This window comes from Procambarus clarkii, chromosome 14 (genome assembly GCF_040958095.1).
Source record: "Procambarus clarkii isolate CNS0578487 chromosome 14, FALCON_Pclarkii_2.0, whole genome shotgun sequence".
Lineage (NCBI taxonomy): Eukaryota > Metazoa > Arthropoda > Malacostraca > Decapoda > Cambaridae > Procambarus > Procambarus clarkii.
In genome coordinates, this window is record NC_091163.1 from 10,011,877 (window position 1) to 10,038,454 (window position 26,578).

The 26,578-nt window shown below is 48.9% G+C and overlaps 2 protein-coding genes across 2 annotated transcripts; both read left to right on the plus strand.

The window, feature by feature from the left end:
- Nucleotides 1–1,428: 1,428 nt before the first annotated feature.
- Nucleotides 1,429–4,713, plus strand: LOC123771174 (gastrula zinc finger protein XlCGF57.1-like). The gene has a single exon (XM_069324362.1). The coding sequence runs from the start codon at nucleotides 1,831–1,833 to the stop codon at nucleotides 2,674–2,676; it is 846 nt and encodes a 281-aa protein (XP_069180463.1). The 5' UTR covers nucleotides 1,429–1,830; the 3' UTR covers nucleotides 2,677–4,713.
- Nucleotides 4,714–7,741: 3,028 nt separating this feature from the next.
- On the plus strand, nucleotides 7,742–24,763 carry LOC138364687 (uncharacterized). Its single transcript, XM_069324666.1, has 2 exons — nucleotides 7,742–7,868; nucleotides 21,855–24,763. The coding sequence occupies exons 1-2, from the start codon at nucleotides 7,742–7,744 to the stop codon at nucleotides 24,761–24,763; spliced, it is 3,036 nt and encodes a 1,011-aa protein (XP_069180767.1).
- Nucleotides 24,764–26,578: the final 1,815 nt, after the last annotated feature.

Genomic DNA, 26,578 nt, shown 5'->3' on the forward strand with positions numbered 1-26,578 from the left:
TAAGTGATACTGACAGTGATGAACGACCGAAGAAGTCTATAGTGATCGACGGCAAACGGGACCTGGGTTACAAGGTTCCGGTTACAGGAAACTGAACAAGATTCAGAAGTTTGCGACGAGGCTCGTCCCAGAGTTACTAGGGATGGGATATGAAGAGCGCCTGAAGGAACTGAACCTTATGACACTAGAAAAAAGAAGGGGGAGAGGGGATATGATAGGAACATATAAAATACTCTGGGGAATTGACAAAGTGGAAATAGATGAAATGTTCTCACGTAATATTAACAGAACGAGGGGACATATGGGTGGAAGCTGGAAACTCAGATGAGTCACAGGGATGTTAGGAAGTTTTCTTTTAGCGTGAGAGTAGTGGAAAATGGAATGCACTTGGGGAACAAGTTGTGGAAGCAAACTCTATTCATAATTTTAAAACTAGATATGATAGGGAAATAGGACCGGTGGGAGTCATTGCTGTAAACAACCGATGGCTAGAAAGGCGGGATCTAAGAGTCAATGCTCGATCCTACAGGCTCAAATTGGTGAGTACAAATAGGTGAATACACACACACATATACACACACACACACACACACACACACACACACACACACACACACACACACACACACACACACACACACACACACACACACACACAGGAAGCTGCCCATAACAGCTCTCTAACTTCCAGGTACCTATTTACTGTTGGGTAACAGGAACATCAAGGTGAAAGAAAGTTAGTTTAGTTTAGTTCATTTATTATGCACCCCATACCCATCTTGTGGGCGGTAGTGGAAAGGGTTACAGAGGCACATAATGGGCTCAGGGACTGAACCCCACAATTCATTTAGCTAAGCAAGTTACAATCTTGATGAGCTAGTTACAAAATTCAATATAAGTCATCACATCAACAATGGGTTCGAGATCGACCTCAAGTACAGGTTCTAAATTAAGCAACTGACATATGTGGAGAGCTAGTGTCAAAATTTATATGTTTGTCCTGCACACCGTCCCCCATCCAGTGGGCAGCGGTGGATAGGTTACAATCAGGAATTGAACCCCGGACCACAGGACTACTTATCCAGCATGGATACGTAGTCCTGGGGGACTACGGGGGAAGGGGGAAATGGGGGGACCTTTGACAAGCTGCCGGCTTCCAGTCCTCATCGAGGCCACAAGTATTAGTGGCCCTCAGATAAATTTGATGCATAAAATATAATTTACCAGGTAAATTGTGCTTCATGCAGCAAATATTTATGTTATCCAATTATCACGTTTTTTTATTATATACATGCAGTGATAGTATTAATACACTCATGCAGTGTTACTTTATGTATTAAAATATATTGCTCTGCAAACCGTATCAGATGCTGAACAAAATTTTGGGCTACTTTAGTTACAAACTCGCTACTTTTAGACCGTCAGCTCGCTACTTTCAGCAATTCGGGTCTGGCAACCCTGCCCTACACAACAACAGCAGCATCACAGATCGTTACAATCTCCTCAGCCAAATACAAGTCTAACTCTAAAACAAGTCTAATTTCGTCGTCGCCATTTAATGCACCAACAACAACAACCTCACTCAAGCCTTGCCAAAATAATGAACATTGACGCGCCACTGTGACGCATCTCCATATATTGCCACTGATGCAGTCAATGGGAGGAGGAAAGAAACGCAAGCTGCATGTAGTATAGAAATATTGGCAGACAACACCAAGGCCTAATTATCCTTCCCATCAGGAGTGTTGTGTCTCCAGGAGACGCCCCACATTGCAAAAATACTCTTGTTAGGAAGAGATAACCTTCAGAAAAGGTGTATGAATCATTAAGATGAAACCTCACGAGTGTCCAGAGTGTGGGAAAAGATTTAGTCTTCATGGAAATATGAAGACTCACCTGTTGGTGCATACAGGTGTTAAACCTCACAAATGCCAAGAGTGTGGTAAAAGCTTCACTCAACTTGGACACTTGAAGAGTCATATGATGGTTCATACAGATGATAAATTGCATAAGTGTTCAGAATGTGGGAAAAAATTCTGTCAACTTGGATCTTTGAAAACTCATATGATGGTGCACACAGGTGACAAGCCCCATCAATGTACAGTGTGTGGGAAAAACTTCAGCCGACTTGGATCTATGAAGACTCACATGTTGGTGCATACGGGTGATAAACCTCACAAATGTTCAGAGTGTGGGAAGAATTTCAGACGTCTTGATAATATGAAGGCTCACATGTTAGTGCATACGGGTGATAAACCTCACGTGTGTCCAGATTGTGGGAAAAGTTTTAGACATTTGGGAAATTTGAAGACTCACATGTTGGTGCATACGGGTGATAAAACTCACATGTGTCCTGAGTGTGGGAAAAGCTTCGGCCGTCTTGGTTCTATGAAAGCTCACATGTTGGTGCATAAGGGTGGTAAATCTCATAAATGTCCACAGTGTGGGAAAAACTTCAGTCGTCTTGGTAATATGAAGACTCATATGTTAGTTCATACTGGTGATAAATTGCACGAATGTCCAGAATGTGGGAAAAGATTCAGCCAGCTTCAGAATATAAAGAGGCATATGTTAGTCCATACTGGTGCTAAAATGCACGAATGTGCCGTGTGTGGAAAAAAATTTAAGCACCGTAAAAATATAATACGTCACATATTACTGCATCCTGGTGACTAACCTCACTAAGATTAGTGAGAAAAAAATCTTAGTAACCAAGTTAAATTTAAAGTGTCATTCAGTTAAGTTGTCCAACTATTTCAGATACATACTGGGACATTAACTTCAGACTTGTTCAATATTCTATTAGGAAACTGAGCTTCATATTTAGAATACCATGCTATTACTGTGTCAGCTGGGCATCCTACAAAGGGTTAAGGAAATTGTGAGTTCTTATATAAAAATTCTGCTAATATAACCTTTTCACATGGATGTCCTACATTTTATTTCTGTGTGTGTGTGTGTGTGTGTGTGTGTGTGTGTGTGTGTGTGTGTGTGTGTGTGTGTGTGTGTGTGTGTGTGTGTGTGTGTGTGTACTCACCTAGTTGTACTCACCTAGTTGTGTTTGCGGGGGTTGAGCTCTGGCTCTTTGGTCCCGCCTCTCAACCGTCAATCAACAAAGTTGTGTGTGTGTGTGTGTGTGTGTGTGTGTGTGTGTGTGTGTGTGTGTGTGTGTGAGAAATATACTTGATCATGTTAGGCAAAGCTTGGCAGAAAGTGGTATTTAAGCTTCTCCATTTTAGTCAAATTTATATGAACCTCACCAAGGAAGCTGCTTGAAAGAAGAAGGACTTAAAATATTCAATGTGTAAACAAATATCATTACAATATCTTTATTGTTACCTTGTTTACAATATCTTTGTTTAAGAATATTGTACACTCCTACTTCAGTACACACAAATCACAATAACGTGATATATCAAATGAACAAATCCACAAGGGCCTTGATGAGGGTTCGAACCTACACACAGGATGTACCCAGATGCGCTTTAGTCAACTGTACACCAACATAGTCAAAATAATTGTAACCTAGAGTGCTACTGCCCTCACGAGGATCCCAAAGCTTCTCCGAAGCCTAACCAGGGTTTCACACATATCTGGAAACATCCTGTGCGAAGGTTCGAATCCTCATCTAGGCCCCTTGTGGATTTGTTCATTTGATATATCACATTAATGTGATTTCTGTTTGTATTAAAGTAGGAGCGTAGTGGTAGAACATCTGGTTGACAGTCCGGGTGCATGGGGGAATTGTGTGAAACCCTGGTTAGACTTCGGAGAAGCTTCGGGATTCTTGTCAGGGCAGTAGCACTCCAGGTTGCAATTCTTTTGACCATGTCGTGGCACAGTTGACTAAAGCGCATCTGGTAAAATCCCGTGCATAGGATCAAACCCTCATCAAGGCCCTTGTGGATTTGTTCATTTACTCTTGAATTTTTATTAGCTTGCATCTGGGAATTATATTGGTTTTAGTCATTAATTTCCACTTTATTCTTGCATTTCATTTTGTCAGACTTTAGCATTGATATTAGCTTAACAGCAGAGTTAACATTATTTTGTGAGCATTTCATTTGTGGTGGTTAATCTAGGCTAGGCATAGTTTCTGCAATTATTAATTTACTTATTTATAACTTACTTGAGAGAGTGACATTAATTAAAATGGTAATAATTTTTATCCACAGGTCTAAGTTTAAATACTGTATTGTTTATTTAGTATGATTAGTATAGAACTCTTTGTTGCCAGATATACAAGGCATTTATATTAATTTGACTGGTAGTTTAATTTATTGTTTTGATGGATGTGAACAATGTGGAGTTATAGTTCATTAATTATTTGGTATTTATTTATATACATTATATTTAGAATAAGGAGTAACAATTTACTCTTAGGCACTATCCCCTGTTTATTTTTATATAGAATGTAACTGATAGTTCTCATTACGTGCAAGGTAAAATGTAACTTCAATCACAGTAACTAGTATTATTATATATCTTTCTGGACAGATAGCTCTACATATAAAGTTACTGTTCATTCACAGTAACTAGTATTATAATATATCTTACTGGACAGATATCTCTATATATAATGTTACTGTTCACTCACAATAACTAGAATTATTATAGAACTTACTGGACAGTTATATCTACATATAATGTTGCTGTTCACTCATTGACACTATAAATGTTATTGTATTTTAATTAATACAGAAATGTTTTTAATGTAAAGATGTTTATGTATCCTCTGAGAAGTCTTCACTTACCCATACACTTTTAAGTCATAATTCATAGTTATCAGGGAAATTGTGGAAGCACAAAGTAAAAATAATAATTTCCTCCATTTTCGCAACGGTCCGGTTGCGTTAAAGTGTTATTAATTAATTCAGAACTCGCTTGATTAAAATATACTGCAACTAGTTAATAAGCACTCAGTGGTCACTAAATGATCAGGGGTTATCTAGCTAAATATGATCCTGAGGAATTAGAGGTAAATATCTCTAGCATGTATCCCTAGTATAGTATCTACACACACACTCAATACACTTTATATGGTATTTTAAGCTAGAGCAAAGGAATAACAGCATGAGAAAATCAGTAGGAGCCATGAGGGAGATTCGAAAAAAGGCACTTGGTTCTCCCAAGCATTTGGATTTTTTTTTTTTATATACAAGGGTTTTTACATTCTTGTAAAGCCACTACCATACGTAGCGTTTCTGGCAAGTCTTCAAAACTAATTTTCCCCCTGAATATGACCCGCCAAATCGTTTAACAACCACATACCCATTCACTGCAGGGTGAACAGTGGCTACAGTTAATGATTGGCGCCCGATCAACCCTCCCCTGGCCCTGCTGAGTGTAAACCTTTTGTGTTAAAATTTTGCAGTGGTTATTCATACCAAATTTCCTTCAGGCCTACCTATCCTCTCAACCTTTGTTATATTTAATTCCTCCACCTTGCCTAGTTCAAGTTCAAGTATGTTTATTGAGATAAGCAATAAATACATCTCAAAGGGATAGAGTAGCTTAGGCTATTTCTACCACCCTCCACCTTGCCTAATAGTTTCTCTATCGTTGCCTCAATGAGTTCTGGAAATGAAACTACATTCATAGTTCAACTGTGGTACACATAGCTACTACCTCCTATGGCTCCTTATTTCAGTATTTTTGATGATTTTAAGGCTTAATAATTAAGATTTTTGTGAACTCGTCAGCGATGTTGACATCTGTTGACAGCTGAATGTTCTCTTTACTAAAAATGGAAATAGTTAAAATAGTTATAATGTTTCCATTCTGTGTCAACTCATGTTTCAACCCATAATTTTAACCACTATTCTACGGTGCATCCTATTAAAGGCTAGCACTTAGGAGAATCTTGGGGCTTCTCAATAAATTATAATAAGTACTCTATAAAATATTGAATACAATAATGACGTTTGCGCCAAACAACATTATACAATAGTTTATGGTTTGAAAAACTTCATGCATGCTTCGTACGAATGCCTACAGAAAACTACGTGACGATTGAATGTCTATAGGGTATACTCTGGCAAACAAGATGGGTACGGGGTCCACTCCCACCCACAGGATGGGTATGGGGTCCATTCCAACCCATAGGATGGGTATGGGGTGCACTACCGCTCACAAGATTAATATGGGGTCCATTTAAAATAGGGCTCCACCGTCCCGGTAGTACGATCGACCCACAATCGAAAATTCCGGGTTCGAATCCCGGGCGGGACAGAAATGACCTATGACCTATGAAGACCTACGAAGACCTGATTACCTTTCTATAGTAATAAATTATATAGTGAAACCTTTATATCACAGGAGTTTGACGGATTTCCACAAGAGGGCGAAAAGGCAACAGGAATCCTTACAGGATTTATATGCGGATTTGAAGACGTTGGCTTGCAACTGAAACTTTGGAACAAGTTGTCATGAACAACTGGTCCCTCAGAGTTTGACTACCGGTTGAGGGACCAGTTGTTCAAGGCAGTAGAAAATGAGATATTTCTCCCTAACCTGGTGGCAGAAAACTTGGATTTACAATTTAAATGGGCTTTTACTTCTGCTTCAAAGATGGGCATTACTACTCTCGCAGTTTGAGTATGATTTAGAGTTTAAGCCAGGCAAGGATAATGTAGTAGCTGATGCATTAAGTAGATTTCCTGTGAGAGAAGAATTAAATTCCAGTATTCCAGTAGAGTATGTTAACCTGGTGGAATCTATGCCTTTTGAGGATATTTCATTCCAGATTATTAGGAAGGCAACTGGTAGAGATCCCAAATTAAATCTGTTGATAAAATATGTCAAATATGGTTGGAATGATAATTTATCAGAGTATGATAAATTGAGTTGTCAGAGTTGTCAGGGGTATGCTACAGTAAAGGCTGACTTTAAGTATTCATCAGGATGTACTCTTGTATAGGAATAGAATGGTGGTGCCTGGAGAACTGAGATGTAAGATTTTGGAACAGCTGCATGTAGGCCATAATAAAATAAATAAATAAAATAAATATGTTTATTCAGGTAAGGTACATACATACATACAAGTGATGTTACATTAATGGATTGATATATAGATAGAGCTAGTACATACAATGCCTAAAGCCACTATTACGCAATGCGTTTCGGGCAAGGCAATAATGGCATAAATGCTATGAAAGCAGAAGCTAGAAGTTGGGTTTGGTGGCCAAAAATGGACCTATTGCTGAAGTAACTAAAAATTGTCACATTTGCTTTAAAAATTATCAGAAACCCCAGGCCCCAGTACATTCCTGGCCATGAACTGGGAAATCCAGGTCTAGACGTCATACAGAATATGTTGGGCCTATGGATAACAAATATTACCTGGTGATGGTGGATTCATACACAAAATTTTTGGATGCTCATGTGTGTAATTCCACCACATCATCTGTAACTTTTGAACTGCTCAGGAAAACATTTTGTAATTTTTGATTGGCAGACATGATGGTGTCAGACAATGCTCCTTATTTTGTTTCTAGGGAAATAGTGGATTTTTTTTTTTTAGAAAGAATGGTATTAAACATGTAACACCTGCCCCTTATAATCCTTCAAATGGCCTGGCGAAGAGAGCAGTGAGATCCTTAAAAGAGAGTCACAGTGGTTTACGGAAGGAACTATTAATACAAGGCTTTGTAGGTTTTTGTATAATCAAAGAAAAACTGTTCATTCTACCGCTGGGGAAATTCCTTCTGAATTACTGTTTAATAAGCACTTCAAAGTGCACATGGAAGCAGTAAAGACAGATCCAGATAAAGAAAAATCTGTAACAAGCTTGACCAGTCAGTTGGCTCAGGGAGATGAAGTGTTATTTAACGAGGGGGATGCAGTATATGGAAGGAATTTTGTATTGAGTAAGCCTTGGGTAGTAGGGAAAATTATGGAAGTCTTAGGCCGCAGGAATTTCACTGTGCAAGTGCAGAGTTTTGGGAACATTAATTGGGAAAGACATGCAGATCAGTTCATGCCAAGGTTCACGGGGAATTTTGAAGACCCTTCAGGTGGGGGTGGGGCAACTAGTGATACCCATCCTAATAATGAAGGGGCAGAAGCACCTGCAGGAGACAGGGAGGCAGAGCAAGGGGCAGCAGAGGGTAATGGGGATACAGTTAACCCTATGGACTCTACAAGGAGTAGTTCAGAAGAATGTTTCCCATAAATAACAAGTAACTCAACCCCCAGTTGAGAAAATCAGGAAGAGTCATACGACCGCCTGATAGACTTAACCTGTAGGGGTAGAGTTTAATTAAAAAGTGAGGAATTTTAGGATTAAGGTATTTTGTAGGATTAAGTACCATATAGGTTAGATGCATAATGTTTCGGGCAAATGCTCTTCTGTTTTATAAGCATTGTAAACAGTAAGTCATGTAACCTACACCCGGTGACGCCATTGTTTTGTTGTTGTAATAAACGCCATGTGGAGCGCACGTTCGTTTCTCTTCCTGCTGAATTATAACAATACCGATGCTACAGGTATTAGTGGACCCCATACACATCCTGTGACTTGTTGTTGATCCTATATCCATCATGTTTGCTGTAGTGTACCCTATTCACATTCCAACGTCACATCGTTTTCTATTTATGTTCGCATGAATCATTCTCTTTAAGCTTTCAAAGCATATACTATTGTATAATGATGTCTTGTGCACGCATATTTATTTACATATTTTATTTATTTATATATACAAGAGTTCTTACATTCTTGTACAGCCACTAGTACGCGTAGCGTTTTGGGCATTCTAGCATTATATTATTTATCTGTATATACAGGAAGGTACATTGGGTTTATGAGAGTACAGAGACTTGAAGTTTTACATTCTTGTAAAAAAAATTTTTTTTTTAAATTTTGCCCCGAGGGGCGAGTTTATTGGGCAGCGCCACTCATCCTGTGAGTGGACACACCGCCATAGCAGCATGTACAACACTCTCCAATAGGAAGAAAACCCGCTGGGTTGTTCATCCTGTCACTTGTACCCAGACACAGCTGGGACTTGCTTAACTGTCTCAAGTGAACAGCTCCTCAAACAAGAAGATTAACATCTGTCAACCTTTAATAGCTTACGTTATCTTGCGGGTGCAAAATGGGGGAATCTTTTAAGAACAGTATCAATATTTGACAAATAGTGTTTTCCTAACTCAAACAATGTGGGGTTTATTATTCTACACATATTCCTAATGTCTCTCAGGTGTTCACATTCACGTAGATAGTGGTCAAGGTGGTGTCCATCACTCTCACCACAGATTCTGCAACTTCGCTGATCAACTGTTGTTTCCATTCCGAATCTCCATGGATATTTGTATCCAAGACGGATTCTCGCTATTACTGATTCTCTCCCTCGTCCTCCTCCTCTTCGGCCATAATGTTTTATTATTTATATATACAGGAGTTGTTACATTCTTGTACAGCCACTAGCACTCATAGCGGTTCGGGCACGTCCTTAATTCATCCAAAATGTGATTAAAAATCCATAATACACTTAGTTGGCAGCTAAGCTAAGCTGGCTCCCTCTTGTCAGGGAGCTGTGAGTGTGTGAGAGGTTCTTCACATGTGTTTCACCATATATGGATGTCTATAGATGAATTCTGTGTAGCATTCATATATACACACTCCGATGCTTCCACACATGTTGTTCTGTTTAAGGCTCTTTATTTTATCATTATTATTTATTGATTTATATATTTATATATATATATATATATATATATATATATATATATATATATATATATATATATATATATATATATATATATATATATATATATATATATATATATATATTTAATATTGGAAGGGAGTACCACCTCTAGCTGGAAGAAGGGGGACCCATAGCCTCGGAGGAAACCACGCATAACGCATTAGAGGGAATGTTTAGATCCCTCCAATACAGTTTCTGTGTGCTTTTCTCCTACCACCCCCTTCCTTGAATATTTTTTGTGCTTTATTATGCATTTGATGGTTACAAGATATACATGGGTTGATACAAAAATAATAATGCAAAAAGGTGCTTAAAGGTTATGGATCTCTGGAAGAACACAACAATGGGAAACATTTATGAATGTCACAGACGGGTTCGATCATTGTTGCAAGTCAAACACTTCTTCGAATTCCTCTGAAGTTGGACTAGTGCCCAAGACGCAACAGGCATTTCCCCTCTGAATCGCAAATATATATATATATATATATATATATATATATATATATATATATATATATATATATATATATATATATATATATACTGTATATATATGTATATTTGTTTTTTTATTTATTAAATAAAAAAAATAATTCCAGATAATGAGTGAGGGATTTCTGGTTAGTATTGCAATTCTGTACTGTGGGCCTGAGTTTTCATCCAGTAAATCGAGGCTCTTGAGCCACCAGCTGTGGGAGCGGGGCGTCTCATCTTGGGCCACCAGCTGTGGGAGTGGGGCGTCTCATCTTGGGCCACCAGCTGTGGGAGTGGGGCGTCTCATCTTGGGCCACCAGCTATGGGAACGGGGCGTCTCGTCTTGGAGCAATCTTTCTAACATTGGGTCCTCTAACATAACGATGGTGTTCCTCACCCTGATGGCTTGGTGCTGCAGTCTGATGTTTAGTGGCTGTATGTTCAGGAGTTCATGGAGCTCCTGGATTGTCTGATCATATGGTGGACGGTGTTTTGCTGCTCTCCTTAGTGCCTTATTTTGCACTGCTTGCAGTTCTTGCATGTTAGTTTTCTTTAAGGTGTGTAGTGGTACTGGGGGATACTCTAGATGCGGCCGAACTAGAGCCTTATATAGGTGGATCTGAATGTTTCTACTGAGGCTTCGGAATCTGGCTGCTTTGGCTTTGTTTAGTTGGTAAGGACATGTGGGTAAGTGGGTAAGAGCGAGAATTGGGCATGGGTGAGGCTAGGCCATAGGGGGTAGATGTGAGCTTGGGCATTGGGTGAGGGAAGGGGGGGGTCGAGCTGGGGAAGGGTGTAACATGATCCATGGCGAGCCTGCCACCACACTATCCTCTATTTTACCTCTATCGCACTGAACTCTAATTATTGTCTTTTAACTATCAACTAAACCTCTGCAATTTTAAAGTATTACATTTTGAGCAAATAATATATGTTAATATGTAGTGTAATATGTGACCTATAGAGATGCATGGGTTAGGCATAGCAGGCCCCTGGGCGATGTTTTGCTGTTAATATGTGTTTATTTATGCGTGGCAGCGACCCCGGGGTTAGTGTATCACAGCTGCCATAGCTCGCAAAGCTGTGCTCCATCACCCTCTTCCACCATTGTCCTTTATCACCTGCGTCTTATTCAGTAATGTACCATAGTCAGTGTACCATTCTGCAGGTAGATAAGGAAGTCAGTGTATCCCAGTCAGAGGATACTGGGAGGTATCAATAGAGGATACAATAGAGAGGTTCCCTCTATTGGGAACCTCTCGTTGGGGAACGAGAGAGGGAGGAGAGGTCCCATCAACAAATTTCGGGATATATGGTGAATTAACCTCAATCTCAGTTAACCTTTGTTAAATGTAATAAACATGTCCTTAAAACTAATTATTGTAAGTAGTAACGTACTTTGAAAGCTGCCAGACAAGAGCAGAAAATAGCCTCAAGCTGGCTCCAGACAATGCTGGAGCCAGCTTCAGCACTCTATACCAATTGCTGCTCGATATACGTGATTAAAAATAACTATATGTAAGTGGCCACATAAGGAAAATGTTCACACATTCGAGTAATTTGCATAACATTGCTTGTTACCGTAAAGTGCAGATCATCAGGCCTCAGGCAGCCGGCCAAGCAGGCCTGGGGCAACGCCCAGCCTTAAAAATAATGCCATTTTAGTCTTAAAATCTATTTGTCACGTATTTTCGCAACATCTGTAAATAGTATTTATTAAACTATATAGCAAAAACACTTGCCAAACATAGTGGTATTGGAGTACTGCAAGTAAGCACGATAACGGTAAACCTAAATAAGATGCGCAGCCGCTATCTGTGGCATCAGCGCAGGCGGCCATGATGGTCGCTTCTTCCTGGGACGCCTGGCTACCTGCCTCTCATGTGGTGGCGCCCCATACCCTCTGTCTTGGTAACTCCCTCCTGGCTCTACCCACACTAACTACCACTGCCACTCATGGCTCTACCCACACTAACTACCACTGCCCTCATGGCTCCACCAACACTAACTACCACGGGTGGAACAGGAACAAGGGGACACAGGTAGAAACTTAGTACCCAAATGAGCCATTAGAATGTTTTCAGTGTCAGAGTAGTTAACGGATGGAATACATTAGGCAGTGATGTGGTGGAGGCTGACTCCATACACAGTTTCAAATGTAGATATGATAGAGCCCAGTAGGTTCAGGAACCTGTACACCAGTTGATTGAGGGTCCGTCTAATTACCACAAGCTACCACAAACTACACAAACTTCAGAAAGCTTCCTGGCAATACGTTAGTAATGAATAAATATGATATATTAAGTTAGGCTGACCTAACCTAACCTAACCTAACCTAACCTAACCTATCCTAACCTATCCTAACCTATCCTAACCTATCCTAACCTAACCTAACCTAACTTAACCAAACCTAACCTAACCTAACCGAAGCTTGGATCGTCGACTTGATTTGGCGTCACCAGTTTTTTATTTTCGTCTAATTTCTTTATAAAAAGATACTTTTTCAGATTAAAATTATGTTTTTTCGTGTTGTACATTCAGCACCAACATTATAATGAGTAAATATATCATATTTATTCATTACTAACGTATTGTCAGGAAGCTTTCTGAAGTTTGTGTAGTTTGTGGTAGCTTGTGGTAATTAGACGGACCGGTTGATTGACAGTTGAGAGGCGGGACCAAAGAACCAGAGCTCAACCCCCGTAAATTCAACTACGCGAGTGCTACTCTCCAACAATTTGGACTGGACGGCAGAGCGACGATCTCGAGATCGAAGATCTCGAGATCGAAGCGAGATTGAAGCGACGAGAGATTGAAGCGACGATCTCGATCTCGCTTCATGCTGGTCGGCGTTCAATCCCCGATGGTCCAAGTGGTGCTTTCTCCCGATAGTTCCCTTCCCTTTATCCTGTGAAATCATTTTGTCAGAATAGTACTCACCTAGTTGTGCTTGCTGGGGTTGAGCTTTGCTCTTTCGGCCCGCCTCTCAACTGTCAATCAACCAACTGTTACTAACTACTACTTTTTTTTCCACACTCCCACACACCCCAGGAAGCAGCCCGTAACAGCTGTCTAGCTTCCAGGTACTTATTTACTGCTAGGTAACAGGGACATCAGGGTGAAAGAAACTCTGCCCATTTGTTTCTGCCGGCCCCGGGAATCGAACCCCGGTCCGCATGACTAGATATCAAGCGTGCTGTCCACACAGCCACCGGCCCTGTAAGTGGAGTTGTGTATGGATTGATTGATGAAGATTAGGTCACCCAAGAGGAGGGTATAAGTGGAAGATGTTTGGGGGTGCCAAAGGTTTATATTATAAGGTGAGTGAGTGAGGGAGGGTGAGGGAGGTGTGTGGGTGAGGGAGGGTGAGGGAGGTGTGAGTGTGAGGGAGGTGTGAGTGTGAGGGAGGTGTGAGTGTGAGGGAGGTGTGAGTGTGAGGGAGGTGTGAGTGTGAGGGAGGGTGAGGGAGGTGTGAGTGTGAGGGAGGGTGAGGGAGGTGTGAGAGTGTGGGAGGGTGAGGGAGGTGTGAGAGTGTGGGAGGGTGAGGGAGGTGTGAGAGTGTGTGGGAGGGTGAGGGAGGTGTGAGAGTGTGGGAGGGTGAGGGAGGTGTGAGTGTGAGGGAGGGTGAGGGAGGTGTGAGAGTGTGTGGGAGGGTGAGGAAGGTGTGAGAGTGAGGGAGGTGTGAGAGTGTGTGGGAGGGTGAGGGAGGTGTGAGAGTGTGGGAGGGTGAGGGAGGTGTGAGTGTGAGGGAGGGTGAGGGAGGTGTGAGAGTGTGGGAGGGTGAGGGAGGTGTGAGTGTGAGGGAGGGTGAGGGAGGTGTGAGAGTGTGGGAGGGTGAGGAAGGTGTGAGAGTGAGGGAGGTGTGAGAGTGTGTGGGAGGGTGAGGGAGGTGTGAGAGTGTGGGAGGGTGAGGGAGGTGTGAGAGTGTGGGAGGGTGAGGGAGGTGTGAGTGTGAGGGAGGGTGAGGGAGGTGTGAGTGTGAGGGAGGGTGAAGGAGGTGTGAGAGTGTGGGAGGGTGAGGAAGGTGTGAGAGTGAGGGAGGTGTGAGAGTGTGTGGGAGGGTGAGGGAGGTGTGAGTGTGAGGGAGGGTGAGGGAGGTGTGAGAGTGTGGGAGGGTGAGGAAGGTGTGAGAGTGAGGGAGGTGTGAGAGTGTGTGGGAGGGTGAGGGAGGTGTGAGAGTGTGGGAGGGTGAGGGAGGTGTGAGTGTGAGGGAGGGTGAGGGAGGTGTGAGAGTGTGGGAGGGTGAGGGAGGTGTGAGAGTGAGGGAGGGTGAGGGAGGTGTGAGAGTGTGGGAGGGTGAGGGAGGTGTGAGTGTGAGGGAGGGTGAGGGAGGTGTGAGAGTGTGGGAGGGTGAGGGAGGTGTGAGAGTGAGGGAGGGTGAGGGAGGTGTGAGAGTGTGGGAGGGTGAGGGAGGTGTGAGAGTGAGGGAGGGTGAGGGAGGTGTGAGAGAGAGTGAGGGAGGTGTGAGAGTGTGTGGGAGGGTGAGGGAGGTGTGAGAGAGAGTGAGGGAGGTGTGAGAGTGTGTGGGAGGGTGAGGGAGGTGTGAGAGTGAGGGAGGGTGAGGGAGGTGTGAGAGTGTGGGAGGGTGAGGGAGGTGTGAGAGTGAGGGAGGGTGAGGGAGGTGTGAGAGTGTGGGAGGGTGAGGGAGGTGTGAGAGTGAGGGAGGGTGAGGGAGGTGTGAGAGTGAGGGAGGGTGAGGGAGGTGTGAGAGTGTGGGAGGGTTCGGGAGGTGTGAGAGAGAGTGAGGGAGGTGTGAGAGAGAGTGAGGGAGGGTGAGGGAGGTGTGAGAGAGAGTGAGGGAGGGTGAGGGAGGTGTGAGAGAGAGTGAGGGAGGGTGAGGGAGGTGTGAGAGAGAGTGAGGGAGGGTGAGGGAAGTGTGAGAGAGAGTGAGGGAGGGTGAGGGAGGTGTGAGAGAGAGTGAGGGAGGTGTGAGAGAGAGTGTGGGAGGTGTGAGAGAGAGTGTGGGAGGTGTGAGAGTGAGGGAGAGTGAGAGAGAGTGAGAGAGGGTGAGGAAGGTGTGAGAGAGTGAGGGAGGTGTGAGAGAGAGTGAGGGAGAGTGAGAGAGAGTGAGGGAGGTGTGAGAGTGAGGGAGGGTGAGGGAGGTGTGAGAGTGTGGGAGGGTGAGGGAGGTGTGAGAGTGAGGGAGGGTGAGGGAGGTGTGAGAGTGAGGGAGGGTGAGGGAGGTGTGAGAGTGTGGGAGGGTTCGGGAGGTGTGAGAGAGAGTGAGGGAGGTGTGAGAGAGAGTGAGGGAGGGTGAGGGAGGTGTGAGAGAGAGTGAGGGAGGGTGAGGGAGGTGTGAGAGAGAGTGAGGGAGGGTGAGGGAGGTGTGAGAGAGAGTGAGGGAGGGTGAGGGAAGTGTGAGAGAGAGTGAGGGAGGGTGAGGGAGGTGTGAGAGAGAGTGAGGGAGGTGTGAGAGAGAGTGTGGGAGGTGTGAGAGAGAGTGTGGGAGGTGTGAGAGTGAGGGAGAGTGAGAGAGAGTGAGAGAGGGTGAGGAAGGTGTGAGAGAGTGAGGGAGGTGTGAGAGAGAGTGAGGGAGAGTGAGAGAGAGTGAGGGAGGTGTGAGAGAGAGTGTGAGAGAGAGTGAGGGAGGTGTGAGAGAGAGTGAGGGAGGTGTGAGAGAGAGTGAGGGAGGTGTGAGAGAGAGTGAGGGAGAGTGAGAGAGCAGGGGTTCACCGGGTAGAGGCCGGGGTGTCAGGGAGGCAGAACAGGGAAGGAATTTGTCCCAAGTGTTCGACCGCACAGCGGGGTGGCCTTGTTTAGTGGGGGGGGGGGGAGGGTCATGGTGGGGGATGGCGGGGGACCTGGGGGATGGTTGGGTGGCTGGGGGATGGTTGGGTGGCTGGGGGATGGTTGAGGGGCTGGGGGATGGTTGGGTGGCTGGGGGATGGTTGGGTGGCTGGGGGATGGTTGAGGGGCTGGGGGATGGTTGGGTGGCTGGGGGATGGTTGGGTGGCTGGGGGATGGTTGGGTGGCTGGGGGATGGTTGAGGGGTTGGGGGATGGTTGAGGGGCTGGGGGATGGTTGGGTGGCTGGGGGATGGTTGGGTGGCTGGGGGATGGTTGGGTGGCTGGGGGATGGTTGAGGGGCTGGGGGATGGTTGGGTGGCTGGGGGATGGTTGGGTGGCTGGGGGATGGTTGAGGGGCTGGGGGGATGGTTGGGTGGCTGGGGGATGGTTGGGTGGCTGGGGGATGGATGGGTGGCTGGGGGATGGTTGGGTGGCTGGGGGATGGTTGGGTGGCTGGGGGATGGTTGGGTGGCTGGGGGATGGTTGGGAGGCTGGGGGATGGTTGGGTGGCTGGGGGATGGTTGGGTGGCTGGGGGATGGTTGGGTGGCTGGGGGATGGTTGGGTGGCTGGGGGATGGTTAGGTGGCTGGGGGATGGTTGAGGGGCTGGGGGATGGTTGAGGGGCTGGGGGATGGTTGGGTGGCTGGGGGATGGTTGAGGGGCTGGGGGATGGTTGGGTGGCTGGGGGATGGTTGGGTGGCTGGGGGATGGTTGAGGGGCTGGGGGATGGTTGGGTGGCTGGGGGATGGTTGGGTGGCTGGGGGATGGTTGGGTGGCTGGGGGATGGTTGGGTGGCTGGGGGATGGTTGGGTGGCTGGGGGATGGTTGGGTGGCTGGGGGATGGTTGGGAGGCTGGGGGATGGTTGGGTGGCTGGGGGATGGTTGGGTGGCTGGGGGATGGTTGGGTGGCTGGGGGATGGTTGGGTGGCTGGGGGATGGTTAGGTGGCTGGGGGATGGTTGAGGGGCTGGGGGATGGTTGAGGGGCTGGGGGATGGTTGGGTGGCTGGGGGATGGTTGGGTGGCTGGGGGATGGTTGGGTGGCTGGGGGATGGTTGAGGGGCTGGGGGATGGTTGGGTGGCTGGGGGATGGTTGGGTGGCTGGGGGATGGTTGGGTGGCTGGGGGATGGTTGGGTGGCTGGGGGATGGTTGGGTGGCTGGGGGATGGTTGGGTGGCTGGGGGATGGTTGGGTGGCTGGGGGATGGTTGGGTGGCTGGGGGATGGTTGGGTGGCTGGGGGATGGTTGGGTGGCTGGGGGATGGTTGGGTGGCTGGGGGATGGTTGGGTGGCTGGGGGATGGTTGAGGGGCTGGGGGATGGTTGGGTGGCTGGGGGATGGTTGGGTGGCTGGGGGATGGTTGGGTGGCTGGGGGATGGTTGGGGGGCTGGGGAATGGTTGGGGGGCTGAGGGATGGTAGGGGGGGCTGGGGAAAATGCACAGGAAATCAGTGTCACAGATTTTAATGGAAAGGAAACATCATGCATAAACACTGAACAAAATACATGGATTAACACCATAGAAAAATGCATGACTGATCACATCCCCGTAGCTCACCACATAACGCTCCCACACCCCCCAGCCACGGAGGCGCTCAGGACACTGCAAACCAGATATAACATTCTTCTACAACTCATAACACAACACGGGTGGACGGATGAGCGCAAAAGACTACAAAGGGAACTACAAGATGAGCTGCAAGATCTATGCAAAACAGAGTACACCAAACAATGGGATGACCTAATAAGCAATATCCAAGTCGACTACAGAAACCCGGGAAAGTTCTGAAAAAAGTAAAGACCCTGATGGAAACTTCAGCCTAGGAAACACCCTACATCATAGACGCCTCAGGAAATAAACTCTATGAGGAGAGAGAACAAGAACAGGAATTCAGGAAGTTCTGGGAAAAAATATTCAGGATAAACCCGGAAGAAAGTTTAAACTTTTGCCCCATTAATGAAAGGGAAATTACAACTCAGGCCGATAACAGAGCTGCAGCACTACTCCCGACGCAAACAATAGACCTTAACAACATACGCGATGACTGCCACCTTATGAAACACATAACCATTGCAGAGGTCCATAAAACAATTATGGGTTTCAAGAACAAGGCGCCGGGCAACAGCAAGATAAATAAGATGGTATTATCCAACCTACCAGTGATTGCACTCCATCAATACACATATATAATAAATGCAGCTCTTGCATCTGGACTATTCCCCACATACTTCAAGAATGCCACAATAAGATTACTCCCCAAGCCAGGTAAACCCTCAACCCAAACTGAAAACTACAGGCCAATTTCCCTCCTCGAAGTACCAGGCAAAGTATTCGAAAAAAATAATCAATCAGAGACTTGTGAAGTGCATGGAGGAGGAAGGGAAGTATAACACCAGGCAGCATGGGTTTAGACACCGCAGAGGGGCCCATACAGCTATAGCCCTGATCTACCAGCATATAGCAGAGGGGCCCATACAGCTATAGCCCTGATCTACCAGCATATAGCAGAGGGGCCCATACAGCTATAGCCCTGATCTACCAGCATATAGCAGAGGGGCCCACACAGCTATAGCCCTGATCTACCAGCATATAGCAGAGGGGCCCATACAGCTATAGCCCTGATCTACCAGCATATAGCAGAGGGGCCCATACAGCTATAGCCCTGATCTACCAGCATATAGCAGAGGGGCCCATACAGCTATAGCCCTGATCTACCAGCATATAGCAGAGGGGCCCATACAGCTATAGCCCTGATCTACCAGCATATAGCAGAGGGGCCCATACAGCTATAGCCCTGATCTACCAGCATATAGCAGAGGGGCCCATACAGCTATAGCCCTGATCTACCAGCATATAGCAGAGGGGCCCATACAGCTATAGCCCTGATCTACCAGCATATAGCAGAGGGGCCCATACAGCTATAGCCCTGATCTACCAGCATATAGCAGAGGGGCCCATACAGCTATAGCCCTGATCTACCAGCATATAGCAGAGGGGCCCATAGAGCTATAGCCCTGATCTACCAGCATATAGCAGAGGGGCCCATACAGCTATAGCCCTGATCTACCAGCATATATCAGAGGGGCCCATACAGCTATAGCCCTGATCTACCAGCATATAGCAGAGGGGCCCATACAGCTATAGCCCTGATCTACCAGCATATAGCAGAGGGGCCCATACAGCTATAGCCCTGATCTACCAGCATATAGCAGAGGGGCCCATACAGCTATAGCCCTGATCTACCAGCATATAGCAGAGGGGCCCATACAGCTATAGCCCTGATCTACCAGCATATAGCAGAGGGGCCCATACAGCTATAGCCCTGATCTACCAGCATATAGCAGAGGGGCCCATACAGCTATAGCCCTGATCTACCAGCATATAGCAGAGGGGCCCATACAGCTATAGCCCTGATCTACCAGCATATAGCAGAGGGGCCCATACAGCTATAGCCCTGATCTACCAGCATATAGCAGAGGGGCCCATACAGCTATAGCCCTGATCTACCAGCATATAGCAGAGGGGCCCATAGAGCTATAGCCCTGATCTACCAGCATATAGCAGAGGGGCCCATAGAGCTATAGCCCTGATCTACCAGCATATAGCAGAGGGGCCCATACAGCTATAGCCCTGATCTACCAGCATATATCAGAGGGGCCCATACAGCTATAGACCTGATCTACCAGCATATAGCAGAGGGGCCCATACAGCTATAGCCCTGATCTACCAGCATATAGCAGAGGGGCCCATACAGCTATAGCCCTGATCTACCAGCATATAGCAGAGGGGCCCATAGAGCTATAGCCCTGATCTACCAGCATATAGCAGAGGGGCCCATACAGCTATAGCCCTGATCTACCAGCATATAGCAGAGGGGCCCATACAGCTATAGCCCTGATCTACCAGCATATAGCAGAGGGGCCCATACAGCTATAGCCCTGATCTACCAGCATATAGCAGAGGGGCCCATACAGCTATAGCCCTGATCTACCAGCATATAGCAGAGGGGCCCATACAGCTATAGCCCTGATCTACCAGCATATAGCAGAGGGGCCCATACAGCTATAGCCCTGATCTACCAGCATATAGCCAACGCAGTGTCGAAAAAAGTTCAGTGTAATATAGAGCTTAGAGACGTTTCGAAAGCCTTCGACAAAGTTTGGCACACAGGCCTAAAATATAAGATATCTGAGCTAGGACTTCCCGAGAGATTTACTGCTACTCTCTGCAGCTTTATAGACAACAGAACTGCTAGGCTTAATATCAGCAGCTACTTGGGTGACTTAATAGAACTGAAAAGTGGAGTACCACAAGGAAGCTGCCTCTCCCCCACTCTATTCAACATATATACAGCTGACCTACCCCAACCCCAACATGGAGAATACATCACATACGCTGACGATGTCACCCAAATAATATGCCAACCGGGACCATCAAAGCCGCTACTAGCCGACAAGAGCAAGGCAACAATTGAACTCATAAACAACTTTGAGAAGCAATGGAAAATTAGCACCAACAAACAAAAGTTTCAGATAATTCACATTGCGAAAAGAAACCCGGACCCCATCATCCTTGACAACATCCGATCTAATATGCGGAGGTCGGCAGAATACTGAAGCTGCCTTAGTAAAACTGAGGAGATTCCGAAGCCTCAGTACTAACATTCAGATCCACCTATAAAAGGCTCTAGTTCGGCCGCATCTAGAATATCCCCCAATACCACTACACACCATAAAGAAAACTAACATGCAGAAACTGCAAGCAGTACAAAATAAGGCGCTAAGGAGAGCAGCAAAACACCGTCCACCATATGATCAGACAATCCAGGAGCTCCATGAACTCCTGAACATACAGCCACTAAACATCAGACTGCAGCACCAAGCCATCAGGGTGTGGAACACCATCGTTATGTTAGAGGACCCAATGTTAGAAAGATTACTCCAAGATGAGACGCCCCGCTCCCACAGCTGGTGGCCCAAGATGAGACGCCCCACTCCCACAGCTGGTGGCCCAGGATGAGGCGCCCCGCTCCCACAGCTGGTGGCCCAAGATGAGACGCCCCACTCCCACAGCTGGTGGCCCAAGATGAGACGCCCCATTCCCACAGCTGGTGGCCCAAGATGAGACGCCCCGCTCCCACAGCTGGTGGCCCAAGATGAGACGCCCCACTCCCACAGCTGGTGGCCCAAGATGAGACGCCCCGCTCCCACAGCTGGTGACCCAAGATGAGACGCCCCACTCCCACAGCTGGTGACCCAAGATCAGACGCCCCACTCCCACAGCTGGTGGCCCAAGATGAGACGCCCCACTCCCACAGCTGGTGGCCCAAGATAATACGCCCCACTCCCACAGCTGGTGGCCCAAGATGAGGCGCCCCGCTCCCACAGCTGGTGGCCCAAGAGCCGCGATTTACTAGATGCTAACCCCGCCCCACAGTACATAATTCCCAGATGAAATACTGACCAGAAATCCTTCCCCCAATAATTGGAAAAATTGAGTATGTATGTGTGTGTATGCATATGTATACGAGTATATATGTATAAGTGCATGTATGAATAACTCAATAAATAATAATAATAAAGAGCCTTAAACAGAACAACATGTGTGGAAGCATCAGTGTGTATATATGAATGCTACACAGTATTCATGTATAGACATCCATATATGGTGAAACACATGTGAAGAACCTCTCACACACTCACAGCTCCCTGACAAGAGGGAGCCCGCTTAGCTTAGCTGCCAACACTCACACATGGTGTCAGCAAGGCGGACAGCCCGCCTGCTTTCATACCTCTCACTGTATTTCCCACTTCTATACTTCCCTTCACCAAATTATTTAAACATATATTTTCACTAATAAATAATTATTACACAAGCCACCCAGCCTGCGGTACAAGCCACCAGTCTGCCGTACAAGCCACCCAGCCTGCGGTACAAGCCACCAGTCTGCCGTACAAGCCACCAGCCTGCCGTACAAGCCACCCAGCCTGCCGTACAAGCCACCAGCCTGCCGTACAAGCCACCCAGCCTGCGGTACAAGCCACCTGTCTGCCGTACAAGCCACCAGCCTGCCGTACAAGCCACCCAGCCTGCCGTACAAGCCACCAGCCTGCCGTACAAGCCACCAGCTTGCCGTACAAGCCACCAGCCTGCCGTACAAGCCACCCAGCCTGCCGTACAAGCCACCAGCCTGCCGTACAAGCCACCCAGCCTGCCGTACAAGCCACCAGCCTGCCGTACAAGCCACCCAGCCTGCCGTACAAGCCACCAGCCTGCCGTACAAGCCACCAGCCTGCCGTACAAGCCACCCAGCCTGCCGTACAAGCCACCAGCCTGCCGTACAAGCCACCAGCCTGCCGTACAAGCCACCAGCCTGTCGTACAAGCCACCAGCCTGCCGTACAAGCCACCCAGCCTGCCGTACAAGCCACCAGCCTGCCGTACAAGCCACCCAGCCTGCCGTACAAGCCTCCAGCCTGCCGTACAAGCCACCCAGCCTGCCGTACAAGCCACCAGCCTGCCGTACAAGCCACCCAGCCTGCCGTACAAGCCACCAGCCTGCCGTACAAGCCACCAGCCTGCGGTACAAGCCACCAACTTGCCGTACAAGCCACCCAGCCTGCCGTACAAGCCACCAGCCTGCGGTACAAGCCACCAGCCTGCCGTACAAGCCACCAGCCTGCCGTACAAGCCACCCAGCCTGCCGTACAAGCCACCAGCCTGCCGTACAAGCCACCCAGCCTGCCGTACAAGCCACCAGCCTGCCGTACAAGCCACCCAGCCTGCCGTACAAGCCACCAGCCTGCCGTACAAGCCACCAGCCTGCGGCACAAGCCACCAGCCTGCCGTACAAGCCACCCAGCCTGCCGTACAAGCCACCAGCCTGCGGTACAAGCCACCAGCCTGCCGTACAAGCCACCAGCCTGCCGTACAAGCCACCCAGCCTGCGGTACAAGCCACCTGTCTGCCGTACAAGCCACCAGCCTGCCGTACAAGCCACCCAGCCTGCCGTACAAGCCACCAGCCTGCCGTACAAGCCACCAGCCTGCGGTACAAGCCACCAGCCTGCCGTACAAGCCACCAAGCCTGCCGTACAAGCCACCAGCCTGCGGTACAAGCCACCAGCCTGCCATACAAGACACCCAGCCTGCCGTACAAGCCACCAGCCTGCCGTACAAGCCACCAGCCTGCGGTACAAGCCACCAGCCTGCCGTACAAGCCACCCAGCCTGCCGTACAAGCCACCCAGCCTGCCGTACAAGACACCCAGCCTGCCGTACAAGCCACCAGCCTGCCGTACAAGCCACCAGCCTGCAGTACAAGCCACCCAGCCTGCCGTACAAGCCACCAGCCTGCCGTACAAGCCACCCAGCCTGCCGTACAAGCCACCAGCCTGCCGTACAAGCCACCCAGCCTGCCGTACAAGCCACCAGCCTGCCGTACAAGCCACTAAGCCTGCCGTACAAGCCACCAGCCTGCCGTACAAGCCACCAGCCTGCCGTACAAGCCACCAGCCTGCCGTACAAGCCACCAGCCTGCCGTACAAGCCACCAGCCTGCCGTACAAGCCACCAGCCTGCCGTACAAGCCACCAGCCTGCCGTACAAGCCACCCAGCCTGCGGTACAAGCCACCTGTCTGCCGTACAAGCCACCAGCCTGCCGTACAAGCCACCCAGCCTGCCGTACAAGCCACCAGCCTGCCGTACAAGCCACCAGCCTGCGGTACAAGCCACCAGCCTGCCGTACAAGCCACCCAGCCTGCCGTACAAGCCACCAGCCTGCGGTACAAGCCACCAGCCTGCCATACAAGACACCCAGCCTGCCGTACAAGCCACCAGCCTGCCGTACAAGCCACCAGCCTGCGGTACAAGCCACCAGCCTGCCGTACAAGCCACCCAGCCTGCCGTACAAGCCACCCAGCCTGCCGTACAAGACACCCAGCCTGCCGTACAAGCCACCAGCCTGCCGTACAAGCCACCAGCCTGCAGTACAAGCCACCCAGCCTGCCGTACAAGCCACCAGCCTGCCGTACAAGCCACCCAGCCTGCCGTACAAGCCACCAGCCTGCCGGACAAGCCACCCAGCCTGCCGTACAAGCCACCAGCCTGCCGTACAAGCCACTAAGCCTGCCGTACAAGCCACCAGCCTGCCGTACAAGCCACCAGCCTGCCGTACAAGCCACCAGCCTGCCGTACAAGCCACCAGCCTGCCGTACAAGCCACCAGCCTGCCGTACAAGCCACCAGCCTGCCGTACAAGCCACCAGCCTGCCGTACAAGCCACCCAGCCTGCGGTACAAGCCACCTGTCTGCCGTACAAGCCACCAGCCTGCCGTACAAGCCACCCAGCCTGCCGTACAAGCCACCAGCCTGCCGTACAAGCCACCAGCCTGCGGTACAAGCCACCAGCCTGCCGTACAAGCCACCCAGCCTGCCGTACAAGCCACCAGCCTGCGGTACAAGCCACCAGCCTGCCATACAAGACACCCAGCCTGCCGTACAAGCCACCAGCCTGCCGTACAAGCCACCAGCCTGCGGTACAAGCCACCAGCCTGCCGTACAAGCCACCCAGCCTGCCGTACAAGCCACCCAGCCTGCCGTACAAGACACCCAGCCTGCCGTACAAGCCACCAGCCTGCCGTACAAGCCACCAGCCTGCAGTACAAGCCACCCAGCCTGCCGTACAAGCCACCAGCCTGCCGTACAAGCCACCCAGCCTGCCGTACAAGCCACCAGCCTGCCGGACAAGCCACCCAGCCTGCCGTACAAGCCACCAGCCTGCCGTACAAGCCACTAAGCCTGCCGTACAAGCCACCAGCCTGCCGTACAAGCCACCAGCCTGCCGTACAAGCCACCAGCCTGCCGTACAAGCCACCAGCCTGCCGTACAAGCCACCAGCCTGCCGTACAAGCCACCAGCCTGCCGTACAAGCCACCAGCCTGCCGTACAAGCCACCCAGCCTGCGGTACAAGCCACCTGTCTGCCGTACAAGCCACCAGCCTGCCGTACAAGCCACCCAGCCTGCCGTACAAGCCACCAGCCTGCCGTACAAGCCACCAGCCTGCGGTACAAGCCACCAGCCTGCCGTACAAGCCACCCAGCCTGCCGTACAAGCCACCAGCCTGCGGTACAAGCCACCAGCCTGCCATACAAGACACCCAGCCTGCCGTACAAGCCACCAGCCTGCCGTACAAGCCACCAGCCTGCGGTACAAGCCACCAGCCTGCCGTACAAGCCACCCAGCCTGCCGTACAAGCCACCCAGCCTGCCGTACAAGACACCCAGCCTGCCGTACAAGCCACCAGCCTGCCGTACAAGCCACCAGCCTGCAGTACAAGCCACCCAGCCTGCCGTACAAGCCACCAGCCTGCCGTTCAAGCCACTAAGCCTGCCGTACAAGCCACCAGCCTGCCGTACAAGCCACCAGCCTGCCGTACAAGCCACCAGCCTGCCGTACAAGCCACCAGCCTGCCGTACAAGCCACCAGCCTGCCGTACAAGCCACCAGCCTGCCGTACAAGCCACCAGTCTGCCGTACAAACCACCAGCCTGCCGTACAAGCCACCAGCCTGCCGTAGAAGCCACCCAGCCTGCCGTACAAGCCACCAGCCTGCATTACAAACCACCAGCCTGCCGTACAAGCCACCAGCCTGCCGTACAAACCACCAGCCTGCCGTACAAGCCACCAGCCTGCAGTACAAGCCACCCAGCCTGCAGTACAAGCCACCAGCCTGCAGTACAAGCCACCCAGCCTGCCGTAGAAGCCACCAGCCTGCCGTACAAATCACCAGCCTGCCGTACAAGCCACCAGCCTGCCGTACAAGCCACCCAACCTGCCGTACAAGCCACCAGCCTGCATTACAAACCACCAGCCTGCCGTACAAGCCACCAGCCTGCCGTACAAACCACCAGCCTGCCGTACAAGCCACCAGCCTGCAGTACAAGCCACCCAGCCTGCAGTACAAGCCACCCAGCCTGCCGTACAAGCCACCAGCCTGTCGTACAACCCACCCAGCCTGCCGTACAAGCCACCCAGCTGGGAAGACAGCCTAGTCAGCCAGTTATCATGCCGCTAAGCAGGCAACAGATACCTCATTTAGTAACCAATCTATCAGTGTTTCCCGCGTAGGCCTACACGTCAACACCTGACCTCCGGCAGGTGTTATTAATTATAAAGACATCATTCAAGCTTCACAACACATATAACAACATACCTGAGCTCGACACACAGACGGTAGGTAGGCCTAGAATTTTTTTCCATTGCCTTCACACAGCGCTCCATAAGGTGGGGGCGATTATAGGCCCATCACTCCGGCCTAAATCTCTATAGGCCTTCTCCAGCTGAGGGATATTTCGCTGGGTTTGTGTTGTGTTACAAGGGACTTGGTGGGTTGTTTGTGGTGGGGAGGTGGGTGGGGGGGGGGGGAACACTGTGTTGTGTGCTCTGGTTGTGTTCTTCTTCAACTACCAAATATTGTACTTGGGATTATTTTGTGTGGTTGTGTGTGGCATCCGGGGAGTTTCCCAGGCCTATGTGAGGGGGGGGGGGGAGGCACCGGCCTGCCTCGGCCTCTCCGACACGCACTCACTCACTCACACACGCCCACACTCAC